Genomic DNA, 19,737 nt, shown 5'->3' on the forward strand with positions numbered 1-19,737 from the left:
AAACCTTGTAGAATCTATGTCATTTTGGCAAGGATCTGCCACATAAAGGACTTACTGTATTCTGGGAGTTATGACCAGGAGAACATACTTGGAGAATAGACTTGAGAGAAAAAAGCTTCTGGAAGATAGTCTCTCGACTCACAGAATAAAAGAATAATTTATCGTCTCAGTCTAAGACATATGAACATATATTTTTCAATTTCAGTGTCTCATTAATTAAAGAGGGATTTAAAGTGAAAAACAAAACAAAAATATTATAGAATAGTTACATTCCACAGCTCTTCTTTGTTAGAAAGATTCTAAGCGGTCATGGGTGTGAAAGTTGGTATCATCTCACCCAGGAAAAAGCATAGTTTAAGAGTCATATCCTACAAGAAGAACAACATGATTAATGAGGAGCTTTATTTTTTCCGCAAACCAGTTGATGAGGCCGGGTATGCGTGGCATGTGCCGTATTAAATTCTCCTCTTTAAGAGCTGGTGAAGTCTTGTTTGTAGTACTAATAATCACATAAAATATTTACTAGGTTATATTTTGATGCTTCTCTCTTGTGTTTCAAATTTCTGGCGTTCATTTTAGGGTTTGCATGAGACTTGATTCTGGAGGGGTTCTCAGGCCCAAGGAGAGGTCCCCAGATTGTTCCCTGGGCAGTAGAGGAGAGGGTGCCCAAACTGACCTTGGTCCATAACCATACTGATGAATATGTTGCATATTACCATAGAACCTTCATCTGGCGATGGATGGAGATAGAGACAGAGGCACACATTGGAACTCTGGACTTAACTCCCTAGGTCCAAATGAGAAGCAGATGGAGGGAGAACGTGAGCAAGGAAGGCAGGATCAGAGGGAACCCTCATCCGACGATGGATGGAGATAGAGACGGAGACCCACATTGGAGCACTGGACTGAGTCCCCAAGGTCCAAATGAGGAGCAGAAGGAGGGAGAACATGAAAAAGGATGTCAGGACAGCGAGGAGTGCGTTCACCCACTAATATATGGCTATTGATTGAATGAGAGCTCACCAAGGCCAGCTGGACTGGGACTGAATGAGCGTGTGATCAAACCGGATTCTCTGAATGTGGCTGCCATGGGGGCTGACTGAGAAGCCATTGACAATGGCACTGGGTCTTGTTTCGTCTGCATGTACTGGCTTTTTGGGATCCTAGTCTGTTTGGATGCTCACCTTCCTAGACCTGGAGGGAGGGGGGAGGAAGGGGAATGGGAGGGTATTGGGAGGAAACCCTGACTGCTCTTAGGACTGGAGAGGGAGGAGGAGAGGGAGTGGAGGGAATGGGAGGGTATTGGGAGGAGAGGAGAAAGTCGAAAATTTTTATAAATAAATAAATAAGTAAATTTTTAAAAATCTAATTAAGGAAACATTAAAAAAACAAATTTCTGGCATTAAAACTGAAGACTAAATATTATATATATTTTGATGATAGACATTAACATGCAACAGTTGCCCATGAGATAGTGTTGAAAGGGGAAATGTACTTGCTTTAAGGTTAAATTTATTGCTTGTTAATTTTAATACAATTTGAATTGATTGTATTAAAGCACACAACTTGATTCACAGATATGCATGCATGCATGCATGCATGCATGCAGAACTCCCCACACACACACAGCACACACACACTTCTAAAAGTGCAGAGAGAAAATATCTTACTTATATTAAAAACAGTAAGTTTTCTATGAACCAAAATGCAAAAGCAACAACCATTATTTATATAGTTTATATATTTAATGGTAGGTTAATAGTCCTATGGATTTTTCATTAAACTTCTTCCCATGGATTTTTCAGATCATAAACTATAATTATTAAAGAAGTAAACATAAAATCTAAGAACACCATGTCCTCGTGGTATTTAGAAATTCAGATTAATACAAATTTCCATGGATAGATTTTAAGACAAGATTAATCTGTCATGTGTGATTATGATACTTTTCCGTCAACACATCAAATCCATTCAACAGCTCTTCTTTGTTCCTGTCCGCATTGCTAGCCATTTCAAATGAAATATCCTGCATCTACCTATATTCAAAAGAATGGAACTTTTGTGTACAGTTTTATCTAATCTTCCTTTGAACTTTGGTTGTCATTTCCTAATTTTAGTGGAGGAAGGCAAAAGATAAAAGCAACCAAAAGACAATTATTTGATTATTAGTTTCATTGTAATTAATTCGAATTATTTGTTAAATTCCTTCTATAGTCAAGATTCTACACTAAACTTAATTTTGGGTCAAGGGCTGAGGCTTTCCTAGAGTCCAACAATTTCTTTTCACTTCTTTTTCTCAAGAAGAGTCTCATTTGAGTGCAAAGACGGAATGAGAAATAGGGGAGAAGATGCCGTGAATTTCTGAGACACATAGGATTCAAAATAAATTGTAAGGTCAAGACAGACCAAGACAGTGTGAAAGCAGAGAAAACAATGTCATAGAGTCAAGAACATGCAGCACTTCTGGAAAGCAGTAACTGGCTAATGTGACTAAGGGAATGACCTGTGCTGTGCCTGAATGGGAACAGAGGCAACAAACATCATCCATAGCATACTAGATATCAAGGTAAAGGGCTATCACTCATGGAGCCTGGAAGTTCTGCTGACATATCAAGAGCTCTTCTAGGATAGCTAATAGGTGAATAGTATGTCACATGGGTTCAAATTAATCAAGATGTAAGGGGGAACAAAGGGAAGAGGCCACGGAAATAACTAGGTTGCGATGCTTAGAGGCTGGCTTAGCATACTCGTGTGGCTACTGACAAAAGGAAGATTGCAAGGGGACTTGTAAGGCAGATTCCACAGCAAAGCAAGATGAAGGAAGTCTACATGATGCTGTTACTGACTAGGAACTGGCAATTTTATAATGAAGAACAAGAAATACATGATCACTTGTATTTCAGGGAAAAATCAGTTGACAGTATATAGAACCTGGGGTGCCATACCATACCACCAAAAATGCTCAAGGAGACCTTATGCAGGGCAAATTGAAGTTTACACAAAGTGCAGAAGATACTGAATAAAGCCATTAGCTCGAGTTTCCAATGAAACAAAGGAGATAATGGGATGTGGAGATGACTTTACATTTGATTACTAAAAGCAGATTGAAAGAAGCAGAAGATTTTCTGAATGATTCGAGGAACCAAAATTAATTTCTAATGTAACTGAGGGGCTTGCTAATCTGGCATTTGAAGTGGCTTATGATTTTTGAACTGGATATAAGACGAGAATTTCTGCAGAGGATGGAGATTATTGTAGGTAGCTGAAGATACCAGTAAAGACTGTAAACTGGAGAGGCACAGCTTGTGAGGGAAAGAAGAAGACACCATCGTACCTAGCACTCAGCATGATTGCAGAGGAGTGAACAGGGGTATGAGGCAAGGAAGGATCCTATTTCAGACTATACCAGACAACCCAGGACGATCGCTTTATGTAAGTCAAATCTACTAATTTTATGGCCAGGCAACTGGTCAAATTAAGTGCTGAAAGGCTGAAGTCTATAAAAAGTAGCTCAATAAAAACGTGTATGCAGTATTATCTGTTGGCACACACCTTTCATCCTAGCACTTGAGAGGCAGAGGCACACAGGCATCTGAATCAAGGCTTTCCTGGTTGCCTGGTTCATACAGTAATTTCCAGGCCAAGCAGAGCTACACAGTTAGACCATGGCTCAACAAATAAAAAGATAAAAAGGAAGGATATCAAAACATGTTTCTAAAGCAAATCCTCAGTCTTCATTTTTTTGAGATTTAGCACTAAAAACCTACAAGTCTTGCATTTTTGACAAATTAGAGACTTTAATGTTGTGTTATGCGTGGTGATTTTTTATAAGAATATATCTTATGTTTTTCTTTTATGAATATATTTATTGTATATTATGTCAATGACTTCAAATACTAGCTTTTTATGGTAGTACTAATAGAAGTTTTCAGAAGGGTAGGGGTAAATATGTATGTCGCTTACTTAATTTATTAAAAGACTAGACTGTTTCTACAAGAAACGTATTATCTTCAAGATGTTCAAATCATTTTAATTTTCTATCCAACATCCTTTCCATTGTTGCCATTAAGATGCCAGATACTCCTGGTCTGGTATGGAATGCAGTGTGGATCATTCCTACATACATAAGCTTTCATTTGTCTATGGGATCTTTTTAGAAATATTCACACCTGGATACAGATAAGAGCATTGGTGTCATTAATGATTGATTCCATTGACGACTGAGTGTTTCTCTTGATAGCAGAGTTGCATTTTGCAAGAAATACAAAAATCAACTGAGCAGGAGTCCATTTTAGTCTACAGCAGAAAAGGACTTAATCTGAAAGTACACAATGACCTTACATTAACTATGCTGTTTCACCGGGCTTTGTTTTAACGGCAAGGCAACACTCAAGTGGGTTAGTACTTAGCTATATTATGGAGGTAAATGATGTTGCTCTAAGGTCTTCCATGACAAGGTCAAAAGGCTTCGCAGAGCTCCTGAGTTTCTTATTTTTCCATTTGAAATGATCCTCTATGGGCCTTACACTATCAGGCAAGAGTTCTCAATGTTAAATATGCTTTCCCTGTTTCAAATAAAACATCCTCATACAGATGTTACACTATGCCTCCTTTGCATGCTATACTTAATATGCTTTCATTATACCTAATGTACTTTTAATAGTCTCCTATGGCAAGGTGGTGATATTAAATATGGGAATAAAATATCCATGATACCACCTTGAATTTGCGATAATGCTTTTCATCCGCGGGCTCAAAGTGCTTCACACATACGCTCATTTGGTCTTTCCTTGAGTTTTAATGTCAGCATCTTAATGGCGAGGATACTGAGGTGTAGCGTTTCTATGGGAATTGAGGTCACTGCCAGAGTCCACATTACACACAGCCAAGGTGTTTTGAAGAAGCCATGAACATTCTTTCCTTCCAGCTACCTCCAAGGTGTCTGGTGTCTGGGAGGGGAGCAAATTTCACTGGTTTTGTCTCTCAGGCTCTATCTCTCTTACCTGGACACCATCCGATGCAGGGATGTAACTTGCCCTTTTAAACGTATCTGTCACATTTCTGAGGATTTCCACAGACACTAGAAGATCACCTGCATAGAAATTCTTCCTCTGGGTTAAATCCAGCAGCGTCTTGGTGACCTGGGACATTCCATCACCTGCCAGCATCCGCTGCCCCTTCGCAAGGTGCTCTTTAATCTGTTATGATCGAAAGAACAGAAAGCACATCAGAATCTTCATGACTATTTCTCTGTATATCTTCACTAAGTAACTAATTTTAAATTGTAAACTTTAAAATAGGCTTGTGATATTTAGAAGGATTTAGAAACAGTAAATTCTGTGCTACATCTCTAGGCCATTCAGCCTCTGGGTCGTTGCCTTCCACGCAGCATCATAGGTTGGGATCACTCTTGAGGCATTGGTCTCAGACTGCATCTATTTATCAAGACCACGTCTCACTATATGAGCAGTCAAAGGCTGTCATTTATGACCCCCTTGTCTCTAGCTGCCAAGAGCTGTGATTCTAGTTATGAGTCATAATCTCTTGCTTTGATCCTTTTATTTCTCTGGTTTGTATTTAAGGAGGAAACCTGTTTTTTGAGCACACTATAAAGAGGCCACTACACTGCAACAAAGGTACACTACATTGCCTGGCCACTGCCAGAATCTCTGTGTCACCCTTATGCCAGCACATCTGATAGGCTGGACAGATGATAGGTCAAAAGGTATGTGGCTGGGTTGGTGTCACAATTCCTCCACTTGTAATCTTGCCTGGACATAGAAAGTGGCCATGGGTCAGGCTATGTATTCATTTTCCTAGGAATCTTAGCTGGTGTCATCATTGTAGATTCCTGGGAGTTTCCCTTGTACCGTGATTCTACCTGACCCTGAAATGACACCCTTTCCAGTAGGTTTTTTTTCAGTTCTCTCTCCCACGCTACCCCTACCTGATCCTTCATGTTCTCATTCCCATCCACCAGCCCCATCCATTCCCAGTTCACCTAAGAAAACTCTTCTATTTCTCCTTCCCAGGGAGATCTGAGTGTCCCCCTTGAGCCCTCGCTGCTCCCTAGCTTCTCTGAGGCTGTGGATTATAGCATGGTTATCCTTTACTTTACAGCTAATAGAAACTGTGGTCAGAATGTAAAATAAATAAATAAGCTAATTAATTAATTAATTGAAAAGGACACTAAATTTTATATAACCACAGTTAATGGGTTAACTCTACAGTATACAAAATCTAATGTGAACATTGTGTATCTCCTTCACAACTGACAGTCTTGCATTTTCAACTAGAATTCTTAATAAATTAATTGACAAAATGTAGTTTAAGTATAAAAATTTTTAAAAATACGTTTATATTTAACAAGTCTGGGAAGTTATTTAGGGGGCAAGATCAGAAATGAGAAATTGTAAGTGTTGGTGGTGCAGGATTTTAATCCCAACAGAGGGAGGTGGATCTCTGTGAATTCGAGGCCAGCCTGGTCTGAAAACCAAGTTCCAGGACAGCCAGGGCTATGCAGGTTCGAGATTTGATCCCAAGCACATCAGATATTTCCAGATAAAAGGGAACAAATAAATGCACATGCCTAAAATCCTACCAAATGTGAGGTTGAGACAGGATTGTAAAGGCTAGCATGGGTTACATACTGAGTTCCAGGCAAGCCCAGGTTATGTAATGACCACACTTAAACTTAAGAACACAGACTTGTCACAGTCTTAACATCTAAGTTTAGGAAAAAATATGTAAATATTTGAAGCTTATTATAACATAATAGAAAATTAGGCAACTTTAGGTTTTTATATAAAGAAAAATGGTAGCCAAATAAAAATAATAAAAGACAAGGCAAAATCCTCTCAAAAAGGTTTTTCCAAGATACATAATTTCAATTAGTGTGATGGCCAAGACTTGACTGTCAGTTCTCATGTGTTGCTAATCTTACAGTACAAGACGAGAGAAGCTGTAGGAATGGCAAGTTATGAGAGGGAGAGAGAATCAATACCCAAGGAAGGCTAACTTTGACCATCACCATGCCTAACCTGTAATTAAAGTGGTTTTATAATGACAAAATAATCAAGAAAGCAAAGCAAGCACCAGAGAAATATTCAAGAAGGAATATTAAATTGTAATAGTTACGATTACACGATTATCCCCTTTTAGTTAAGAAAATATGTCATCTGGATCTGAGTTACATCATTGAGGAAGTTTCTTTTTTTTAGCTCCATCCATTTATATTCAAATTTCAAGCTGTCATTTTGTTTTTTTTAACCGCTGAGTAGTATTCCATTGTGTAAATGTACCACAGTTTCTTTATCCATTCTTCAGTTGAGGGACATCTAGGTTCTTCCCAGGTTTTGGCTTTTATGGATAATGCTGCTGTGAACATAGCTGAGCAAATGTCCTTGTGGTACGAGTGTTCATCTTTTGGTATATGCCCAAGAGTAGTATTCCTAGGTCCTGAAGTAGATTGATTTCCAATTTTCTGCGAAACTGCCATACTAATTTCCAAAGTGACTGTACTGTACAAACTTTTACTCCTACCAGCAATGGAGGAGTGTTCCCTTTACTCTACATCCTCTCCAGCATAAGCTATCACTGGTGTTTTTTATCTTAATCATTCTGACTGGTATAAGAGGATATCTCAGAGTTGCTTTGATTTGCATTTCCCAGATGGCTAAGGATGTAAAACAATTCCTTAAGTGCCTTTTGGCCATTTGAGATTCTTCTGTTGAGAATTCTTTGTTTAGTTCTGTACCCTATTTTTGATTATATTATTTGGTAATTTGATGTTAGTCATAAGTGAATATTAGATGTAAAGCAAAGGATATCCAGCCTACAGTCCATGATCCCAGAGAAGCTTGGTAAGAAGGAGAACCCTAAGAGAGACCTACATGGATCCCCTTGGGATGGGGAAACAGACAAGACCTCCTGAGAAAATTAGGAGGGGCAGGGAGAAGGGAGGATGGAAAGGAAGGGGAAGGGGAGAAGATGAGAGAAGAAGGGAACATGAAGGAATGGGATACTCAAGAAGGGGAGAGAACAGTGAGGGAGAAAAAAAGAAAGAGATATCTTGATTGGGGGAGCCATTAAAGGGCCATCGAGAAACATAGCACTAGAGAAAATCCCAGGAATTCTCAAGGATGGCCCCAGTTAAGACTCTAAGCAACAGTGGAGAGAACACCTTAATTGGCCTTGCCCAGTAATCAGACTGATGACTACCTTAATTGTCATCATAGAACCTTCAACCAGCAACTGATGGAAGCAGCTACAGATATCTACAGTAAAGCACTGGGCTGAGCTACCTGAGACCTGCCTAAGAGAGGGCGGATAAATAATATGACAAAGGAAGCAAGACCATAATGGTGATACCCACAGAAACAGCTGACCTGAGCTAGTGAGAACTCACTCTGGACTGATAGCTGGTGAGCCTGCATAGGACCAAATAAGGCCCACTGAATGTGGGGGACAGTTGTGAGGTTTGGACAGTTTGTGGGACCACTGGCAGTGGATTTGTTCCTAGTGCTTGAACTGGTATCTAGAAGATCATTCTCTCTGGAAGGAAGTAAATGGGATACAGCCTGGAGATGTCATGAGGTCAGTTTTGTACTGACATGTGCAATTCAGAGAGGCAAAGGACTCAGATTTCTCTTCTCCTGGAGCAGGAACAGCAGTAGTTACCACTCTGAATGAGCTCTGACTCCTTTCATCTAGTTCTTCACAGTCTATGCCTGTGTCTGAGACAGATATTTATGTCACAGATCTTACGGGTGTTTCTCTTCACAGAATTAACTAGAACCTTTAAGAAGAAAACATTCAGGCATGATTTCTGTTTCCAGTAGTTACGGTTATGGGAGGCACTGGAGAGACCATCCAATCAGAGCAAGGAAAGCCAGTCTTTCTCAATCTGTGTCAGCAACACATCTAGCCTGAGTTAGTATTAAATCAGCCTCATTGCCATCTGACTTCTGCTTAGCAGGCTATGTCGAATGAGTTGCACTCAGTCCAGTTCTTAGCAAACTGTTGCTCAGATCATTCTAGCTCTCACAACTGGCAGTAATTAGCATCCTCCCAGATAACGTTACTAAAACGTACCCAGGGCAAATACCTTGCAATAATTTTACATGCTGGTGCAGTCTATGCATAGCATTGACAGAGAGCATAAAGAGTATTCAGGGAAGACACATTTAACAGCTTGCACTTCACCAGGATTCACTTTTCAATTCCTCTTTTCTCTCTGGATAAGGTATACTGGCCCAGAACTTTATGCATTTAAAATCCAGTTCAGCAATTGTTTCTTCGTCTGTTACCCACTCTGGTTTGGGTGTAAATAAGATGTTTCATACCTCATGGTGATATTTTGAGAGGTACTGGAAGTTTCAGGAGATAGAGTTCAAGCAAATGTGGTTTTAGAAATGTAAGTGGGAATGTGTTCGGGGAATTTATTTTCACTGGCTCATTCCTGTCTATATGTCTTGACCTTTTATTACTCCGATGTGAGCAGATTTGCTGCATCACATGGTTCCTGTCATAATCAGAATGTCCATCTCGCAGTAACAGTAGCACCAGCCAACCATGGAGAGAAACTTCCTTCTTGATGATGCCTCTTCAGGTATTTGCCCCAGCACTGAGAAGCCTGATTACATAATAGTAAATGTTCTGCTTAAATCTTTCACATTATCTTCCACTATTTAACCATATTCTATTTTTCCTCTCTTCTCTTGTTTCAGACAAATAGCTTTTCTGTCATATATGCATCTCAAACTCTCCTGATTCCTACATGTGCTGGCTTTCCAGTCATGGGATTTAGCTAATACAATGAATAATTATTGTAAACATGGGGAATGTTCTCATTCTTCGGGGCCCCAACTCATGGTTTGCAAAGTATCTTGTAGACCAGTTGCAGATATATATATATAGTATATAGTACTAGCAGAGAAGTCCTTGGGCAGTTTGATGGTCTTGTTTCAACTCATGCTGATTAGCATGTGATTTCTATTGGCCCTTAGTTCAGGCTAGGAATTTCAGTTTCTGGAGTTATTTCTTTATCTCCCTCCCCCAATTTTCTGAGTCACACAGTTCACAGAAATGCCCTAGGTATGAGAGTTCACATAGTTTTCTTATCTGTGAAGCCAGAGTAGCAACAGGGTGTCTGATTGTTGCAGGAGCCTTTGTAGGGTCCCTTTTCTTCTGTGAAGGTGGTCCTGAAAACATTCCCATGAGGGATTTTGAATCTTAGCCTTCAGCAAGTGCTCTGGGCTCATGTAAAACCTGATACTCCCACAACTAAACTTTGCAACTTGGCCTCTTTCTTGTTTTTTTTTTCTTTCTTCACTTTGGGTATGTATTCTCTCTTTTTAGCTCAGCTATACATCAGTTTGTGAAAATAAATTTCTGTCATTCAGTATGATCCCTAAAGGTTGGCTTTGCCTAAGCTATGATTATATATTTCTGTTGCTCTTCTAATGACATCTTATTCAAACTATTTACGTCTTCCAAAAGAATAACATGGATCTCGTGGTAGCCTCCTGATTCACTGTCTTCTCTAATTTTATATGCTGCTGACAATTCCTCTGGTTAAATTGTTACATTTCTTTTCTGCTTCACCAACTCTATTCAGATAAGTATAATCATGAGACGATCTCTACTTTCATGCCTCCTGGAAGTAATCTTGTTCTATCTTACATCATTGTCATATTACTGCATTATCTCATACATTCCACTAGACTCTGAACTCCTGAAGGGCTTATAGTTCACAATCATCTCTGAGGCCCCTGTAATCTCTCCCATGTAGTCTGTCACACAGTGGTATCTCTTGTTCCATGTGCCTGCTAAACTGAAGTGAAACTAAAGAAAGATTTCCCTTTTGTGTGTGCTATAAGGTAAAAGTGTCAGTTGATGATTATTCATTATAAAAATATGAAATATTGGAAATTATTTGCATGACAGAATTGTCTTTTAGAATTAGTCTTCCCAAGAGAAGAACAAAATAATTGGTTATGTGGTATGAAATAATCTGAAAACCTATACATTTAAGTAACAGTGCAGAGACTTAGCAGTTTGCATTTATATATTTCAGAATATATATATATATATATGTGTGTGTGTGTATTATATGTGTATATGTGTGCATATAATAAATAACAATTAATTTAAAATGATGTCATGAATTTTTTTAAAAAGCAAGGAGAGGTGTAATGGAGGGTCTGGAAGAATGAAACAGAAGGGGGAAATGGTGCAAATATACCATAAATTCAAAAGACAGAAATAAGATTAATAATTTAAAGGCACAAAATTGATGTGATTAGAATTGAAAATTTTGGAATTTGGAATTCAGATTTTGAAAATTTTAAATGTCTACACTTAGAGTTCTTTCTTTTCACTCTTTTAAAAATAAATATAAGGAAAACAATAAACAATTTATGAAGTACCTTCTATATGGCCAGTACACTACTAGAAATGTTTCATGAGAAATCTGATTTTAGCATGAATCTTCTAGATGTCACAGACATCCACAATTCTTTATGTAGAAATAAGGTTCCAGTCAGATTAGCTGTGAACCAGGACTTCAGAGTGCCGAAGCAGTGCTTGTCCCAGGATTTGTTTTAAAGCAGTCTGAGTCAAGCCTCTCTTAGATACTATCATGGTTAGTTCAAATATTAGAACTCATTTTCACTAAACATTACAAAAAAGGTTTAATTATTTAAATATAAATCCCAGTTCCTTACATCTTAAAAGGATATTAATTTTTTTCCTCCTGAATAACAACGTGTGAAATATAGAACTTTAAGAAATCTACCACATTTTGAGGTACTTCTAATTATTTGGACAGTAGTAACAACTTTGGACTATAATGTGTAAAAGATCCTATAACTGCCAAGACCTATAAGAATATTCTTATGTAATTTTATTCAAATAAAGTAGGGAGGGAAAATACTTGATGTCCCCTGGGAAATAATTATTTATTTTCTTAACTGAGTCACCTGAGATGTCAGAAATGTTTTTATAGTATTCCATTTTAAATGATAATATCAGTAATTCCTCCTGTTGACATTGCAACCCTGAGAGATATTTCCTTCCAAGGACAAGCAGAAAGGTTGCTGGGGCACTTCTATATCATATTGCAAGAGTAAGAGTAAAAGGAATAGGATGGTATATGAAATTTTTGGAGTGTTTGATAGTTCTGAATAAAGTATCATTGGTCTTTATAAGGGAGCATTCATGCGGTCTGGTCATGGTTTATAGAGTGGGCATATTACTGCACTAAATTTATTCTTTCCATTTTCTACCACCCACTGCCAGCCACAGTTACCTCCATTGTCTCAATCCTTAAAAAAGGCCTATTATAGCTGCTCTCTGCAAATGATACACTTGATACATCATATATTTATATATTATTTCACCAGTAACTCCTACAGTCCATCTGGAAGGTATATTAAAGGTTCTTACTGCTCTGAGTGGCTTCATTTAAAATATAATCATACATGAGACTTCTTCCCATAAAACAATAATCTAAATATATCTTTTAATTCATTTCATGGTTACATCATATTTTTATCATCAAAGTCATTCATTTGGTACTGCTGTTAAGTTATTTATATATCTACTTAGCATCTCAGAATATGATATCCAAAAAAGAATATGATATCCTAAGTTATAGTGTTTAAATGCTGTAGAGTTAGGAAAAACATTTTTAAAATACAAATAGGTCAGTTAATGGGATGAGTGGGTAAAGCTTCTTCCTCCCAAGTCCGATGTCATGAATGATATACTAGAGATTTACATCATAGAGAGAATGGACGTCTGCAAGTTCTTCTCTGATCTCCTCATATACTCCCTGGTATTTGTGTAAATACACACACACACACGCACACACACACACACACACACATACACGGTTAAGTCTTTTTTTTTAATATACAGAAGCATAATTTTCTTCATGTTTTCTAGTCCTTCAAACCAATGCCCTGTAAGAAAACTTTGAGTAGCCACTGTCTTCACCTGAAGACAGTTGACAGATGGGGGAGATGGGAGAAAATCTGGATTACTGGGTGAGAAACCAGTGAAAGTCACAGATATGCTTCCTTTATGCTCAGATCTAACAGGATAGCCACATCCATGCTGCCCGTTCAAAGTCTGTAAGTGAAATAATGGAAAAAAGTGCGTTAACAGACTCTGCGATAGCATAAAGTGTCTGTTAAAGATCCATGTTTAAAGGTCTGGTTCTTAGCACACAGCACCACTGGGTGAACGAGAAAGCATTAGGAGGCAGAATATAGGAGCAGGAGATCTAGATTATTGGTCTCATGCATGAATTTTGAAGGTTTGTTATGGAACTGTGTATAGTACAAAAAGTACTCTCTTGCCATAAATCAAATAATCAAACAACTATTTACTATAACTGTAAGTTAAAGAAAACTTTTGCTTCTTTTAAATGGGCTACCAAAGCGCTATTAGCCAGAAAGTCCAGCACTGTAGTCTCATAAATTGGCTAGCCCCGTTCTTCTCTATCTAATGCACAATATTACTAAATCTCTGTCCAAGATCAATCTCCAATTGGAATGAGAGCACACAATCCTTGAATGTATTTGAATAAGCAAGGAAAGAGTATGAGGTATCCTGTAAAGGATCATGTGTGTAAGGCTTAGTCCAGAACATATGGATATAATATTTAAGAGGTAACTGGATATGGGACTCTTCTCTTTCTAATGAACTCCTCAGTCTGTAGAGCATCAGACTATTAATCTCAGGGACATGGGTTTATGCCCCACATTGGGTGCCATTATGTAAGTGGAGATTGCTCTTTTGTTCCCCACTGCCCAGACCCAAATAATCACACAGAAACTATATTGATTACAATACTCTTTGTCCAGTTTGTTCAGGCTTCTTATTAACCCGCTCTTACATCTTAAATCAACCCATTTCTATTTATCTATGTATTGTCATGAGGCTGTGGCTTTACCTCATTTTCTACATGACTTGTTTCCTCAGCAGTTGCCTGGTGTCTTTCTCCTTTGGCAGCTACATGGTGTCATCTACCTACTCTCTCTATAGATTCCTGTTCAGATTTCTTGCCTGAATTTACTCTGCTATTGGCTGAAAAAACTTTATTCATCAACCAATAGAGCAACACATATACAGAAGGACATCCCAAATCAGTGATAGATTCAGAATTTAATAATAATTTTGGGACTTGGTAAAGATATAACCAGGGTGGGAGAAGCAGTTCAGTGGGACCATGCTTTGAAAGGTATTTGCTCCCTAGGCTTTTCTCCTGTCCCATTCTCTGCTTCTGGACCTCTAGAAGGTAAGCAAGTCTACTCCATGCTCCCTCTGTTATGATGTCCACCCTAATGAATAGTCCTAGCAAAGAGACTAGCCATACATGGAATGAAACCATTAAAATTGTGAGCCCAAATAAATATTTTGTCTTATTATTAATTCTTTTTCTGTCAAAGATTTATCACAGTGATAAAAAGTTAGCTATTCTAACCCTACCTCTTGTTGGATACTGCAGCAAGACAACTGGTTCCAACTCTTACCAGGAGAACTGGCCCCTGCACTCAGGCTAGATTTTCCTACCCCTCACCACAGGCAAGGGAGAACTGGTTCTGGTGGCATCGGCTTAGGAGTGCTGGCTCTGCCACCTCTCCCAAGGTGGGTGGTTCAAGTGGCCCAGATTGATCAGCCCAGCTACCACCCATGCCCACAGCTGGGCCTTGGGCTTCCTCATTCTAACATTCATGCCATCTATGACCTGCTAGAGCTCATGAAGGGACTGGTCTCGTGGGACAACTCCAATAGGACCTCCATGACTTGTGTTAGCCACTAGATCTCCCAGAGGAGTTTTGGTGAGGATCCAGTGATGATGGTGTGCCAGGGACCAGGGACCTTGATCCAGACCAGTGACTTATTTCAAGGAACATTTGCTAATAAAGCTTACTGAACTAAAGGCTATAGTATGTGACACAACACTCCCAGTGCCACCTGGAGAAAGGAAGAAATGTTGAAGAGGCAGGAAAGAAGTAATTTTTTTTTCTTTCTTGGTTTTGTTTATTTGCTTCCTTTGTGTTGGTTTGGTTTAAATTTTTAAAAATTTTCTTATGGGGGATGCTGCAGGGGTTAGGGGAGGATATGGTAAGCAGAATTGGGGTGCATGATATGAAATTCCCAAAGATTCAAGAAATAAGTTATCTTTAAAAAAATAGATAGCTATTACAGGAATAGAATGATTTCTGTTGAATAGAGAGAGAGTGGTCTAAAGATACTAAATTTCCATTGATGAAATTACTGACCCTCCATAAACATTGTTAGATATGCAAAGAGATCAGAAGATTTGACTAGTAACAAAAGAGGAAGAGAGGGCAGGAAAGACAGACACAAATTATTCAGATATTAAAGCTAGCTGATAGGAAATCTAATTTAGATGTGATTCAAATGCTAAAGAAAAGAGATGAGGAAATTGACAAAAAATAGTTTGCCTATTTTATAATGGAGAATTCCAAAGGAATTATGTATTCTTTTAAATATTTATATGATATGTATATATATACATATATATAATTCTAGGAGTAAGGAAACTATAGCCTACAGTTTAAATTGAATTAATAGAGTGGTTTTTTGTATAATTTTCCATAAATGCAGCTATTTACATTTCTTTATGTTTTATTTGCAATTGCCATAAAACAGAATATTTGGTTTTAACAGAACCCATATGGCTCATGCATATGAATCATCACCAAGTGGCAGTATTTGATAGGATTAGAAGGTGTGGAGGAAGTGTTAGAGAAAGTGTGTCACGGTGGGGAATGGGCTGTAAAGTTTCAAAGAGCCTGAACCAGCCTCAGCGGCTTTCTTTTCCTGCAGCCTGTGGATCAGGATGTGGAAGTCTCTGCTCTTTCTCCAATACCATGACTGCCTGGATGTTGCCATGCTTTCCGCCATGATGTCAACGGACTAGCCTTCTGAAACTGCAAGCCAGCCCCAATTAAACATTTTCTTTTATAAGAGTTTTTATAAGGCAAAAAGCACAGTCAATAAGAGAAAATGGCAGCCTACTTAATGAGAAATGAACTTCATCAAACCTACATCATACAGACCTCCAAATATAAAAGAACTCAAGGAACTAGACATCAAACTACCAAATAATCCAATTAAAATGGGGTGTATATTTAAACAGACAATTGTCAACAGAAGAATCTCAAATGACCAAATGACAGTTTAGGAATTGTACAACATCCTTAGCCATCAGAGAAACACAAATCAAAATGGATCTGAGATACCATCTCAGTCAAATGACTAAGATTAAAAACACCTTATGTTTTATAGCTTATGTTGTAGAGGATGTAGAGTAAGAGGAACACTCCTCCATTGCTGGTATGTGTGCAAATTTGTACAGCCACTTTGGATTCGGTATGGAAGTTTCTCAGAAAATTAGAAATCAACTTACTTCAAGACCCAAGAATACCATTCTTTGGCATATACACAAAGGATGCACACTCATACTGCAAGGACATTTGTTCAACTGTAATGATAACATCATTATTTGTAATAGTCAAAACCTGGAATCAACCTAGATGCCCCTCAACCAAAGAATGGATAAAGAAAATGTAGAAATTTACACAATGGAGTATTATTTAGTAATGAAAAATGACATCTTGAAATTTGCAAGAAAATGGATGCAATTAGAAAAAAAAACATCCTGAGTGAGATAACCCAGACCCAGAAAGACAAACATGGTATGTACTTATTTATAAGTGGATATTAGACATAAAGCAAAGGATAACCAGTCTACAGTGCATGATCTCAGAGAAGCTAGGTAACATAAAGAACCCTAAAAGAGACATACATGGATCCCCCTGGGAAGGGGAAATAAACAAGATATCCTGAGAAAATTGGGAGCAGAGGGGCAGGGAAAAGAGAGGGCAAAACGGTAAGAGGAGGGGAGAAGGGGAGTGGGGAGGAGAATTTGAAAGAATGGGATCATCAAGATGGGAAGGAGGAGGAGCAAAAGGAGGGAGAGGGAGTGGGAACTGGAATTGGTAAGCAAAATGAGAAAAAAAATTTAAATTAATTAATTAATTAAAAAATAGAATATCCCCTTCCAAATGTTGCCATGGTTGTAGTGTTTTTTCACAACAATAGAAAATTTACTAAGATACACATAAAGTCTGTCATATTTACTATTTTGTCAGTATGAAAAAATCTCAATAGCTTAATTATTCTATATTCATTTGGAACAATAAAAAATCAAATAATAAAAAACTTATTAGGAGATCACGAAAGATGTCATAAAATTTGACATATTAATTATTAACAGTTCCAAGATTTAAATACTTTAACTTAAATCCCAAAACTTTACTGTCTGAATTCTTGAAAAAGAAATAGGTTTCTACCCATCTTAAAAGAAGTTATATTCTTTGGCTTTCTTTGACATTGCTGAATACTGAAATAATTATTCGAGTCCTTTAAGTCTTGACTTTGGGAAATTCTTAGGATTTGGCAACGCTACTGAAAAGGCAGGCAAATGCTTGCTCTTAAGTAGTTAGAACACAAGTGTCCACATTTCTACAAAAGAGGGCAAAGAAACTAGAAATTCAAGGTTATGGATGTCAACCAATGTGTTAATTAGTATTGATAATAGTTCACAATAGCAGAATGTATAGTATGTACATTACTACTATACATACTATATGTATAATATATACTAATATCAATCCCATTAAATGGGCTTTTGAGTGACCACTTATTGATTCAATGCAATTACGATGCCCAGTCATGGTCAACACTACTGATGCCCCCTTTCCACTTCTTCTGCTAGTTGCTATGTTTTAGCTTCTGTATAACACATATTTATAAATAATAGAATGGGTAGCTCTTGTTTCTTATGCTACAGTACCCAGATAATACTTGAAAATTGAAAACTTGTGCAAGTTTCTGTACTAGTTGACCCTTGGTCCTGGCTTTTTCATGTTTATTATAGAAACAATAATTTTGCGTATATTTGCCTTACTAAATTCTGATTCATATTAAGCTAATGGTGATATTAATTTCTTTCCCTTAATCAAGAACTAATAATAACGTAGAGTAACATTCTTTTAGATAGTGTGCTGAAATTTTGTGAAATGAAGTAGAATCCACAAAGTAACTTTGTAGTGTGTGAGTGTGTGTGTGTGTGTGTGTGTGTGTGTGTGTGTGTGTGTGCACGTGCTGTGACAATGGAGAAAAATTTAACTGTAGATAGAGAACGTGAGGGCAAAATAAACAAGCCTATCTCAATTTCTTTCTCTGTATATCCTTGCCCCATCTCTTGGTTTCTCTGTCTCTTTTCATCTCTAGCTCTATAGCTCTCTTTAAACATCCTTACATCAAGACTCAAACTCTTTGACATCTCTTGGCAGGATGTCAAACTTTCAATGACCAGATAAAGTATTCCTTCAAAGTTGGTCTGCTAGCATGACATTGTAAAAAATAGGACCAGAGAATTCAGGATCAGACTTCTAAAAGAGAAAATTTATACCTATAACTTTGATTTCTGTATAGAGGGCCTTTCACCAGGATAAAATTGTTAGCCATTTCCAGTCTTTCATGCCATCGTTCACTCTCTCCACAGAAAAGCGAGTGACTTATCTCCTGATGAATTTAGGAAAAGTCCCAGGTAAGCATGTTAAAATCCTTGGTAAGCTTGTGTCCATTCCCTTTGCTTTAAGATATGCTCTTTTGCAGCAACATTTATTCTGACATATCTATAATGCCTGTTTCTTTAGAGGTGTGTGTGTGTCTCTCTGTATGTATGTGTGTGTGTGTGTGTGTGTGTGTGTGTGTGTATGTGTGTGTGTGTTGTAAGGAAAGGAGATTGAAAAAGAAAAAGCAGAGTATGTATGTGTGGCTATGAAGTTTAAGAAAACAATAGCATTTTGATGATTGGGTTTAACTTTATATTTCATAGGGTATACAGGCAAACTTCACAAAAGTTGTTCTGTATTGACTAAAAAAGTCCATAAAGTGATATTTCTGCAATTACTCCATATTTATACAAATTATTGGACTAGAAAAACTGCATCTGTACAGCAATATGCATTGTTTTCGAAGGATTAAAAACCACGAATGAAATGGACATATCTGAACTTTCCGACTGCCAGTAGATTGCTGTTAATAAGAAAATAAGCATTCTTGCACTATTTATAATATCTGTTCTCAGCATTGTGCTCCACATTAGGAAAAGGAAACTAAAATAACATGGCATTTACCTTCAAATAACTCCAACTAATTGTGCAGCATGATCGATCAACAATTTTATATTTTAAACTGATTAATTACTCAATTTCTTCCATAGTAACTTAAATATAATTAATATATTGATATAATTGGAACATACTAAGTATTATTTATAGATGATAAAATTTCTTTTCAAAATTAACCTTTGTTTGTTTATTTATGAAGCCATTATATGCATACACTATCTACATGTGTTTGCACCATATATTATAATGTATGCATTAAAAGGTTAGAAACTATCAGCCTAATTTAAATAATCCCACAGTATATTATAAATAATTACAATTAAATTAGTTTTATGAATATAACAGCATAAAATAATCAAAGAATAAATGTGAAAGTGATAAACACTTCCAGAGGAAAGAATGCCATCTTTAAAGTAATTATAGTTTGTGAGAATCTCAATTGTTTTATATCATAAGCACTATTAAGCTTTGGTTCTCAAAGTTGAACTCAGGGACA

General features: G+C 37.4%; 1 protein-coding gene across 4 annotated transcripts in view; it reads right to left on the minus strand.

The window, feature by feature from the left end:
* Adgrb3 (adhesion G protein-coupled receptor B3) overlaps positions 1-19,737 on the minus strand; it is a 729,857-nt gene that overhangs the window by 390,814 nt on the left and 319,306 nt on the right. For all 4 annotated transcript variants that reach the window (XM_085679475.2, XM_085679474.2, XM_085679476.2 and 1 more), the window contains one exon: positions 5,004-5,198. In XM_085679475.2, coding sequence (XP_085535601.1) covers positions 5,004-5,198 — 195 coding nt within the window. The remainder of the gene's footprint in view (positions 1-5,003; positions 5,199-19,737) is intronic.

The sequence above is a fragment of the Myodes glareolus genome, chromosome 18, assembly GCF_982192425.1.
Source record: "Myodes glareolus chromosome 18, mMyoGla1.1, whole genome shotgun sequence".
Lineage (NCBI taxonomy): Eukaryota > Metazoa > Chordata > Mammalia > Rodentia > Cricetidae > Myodes > Myodes glareolus.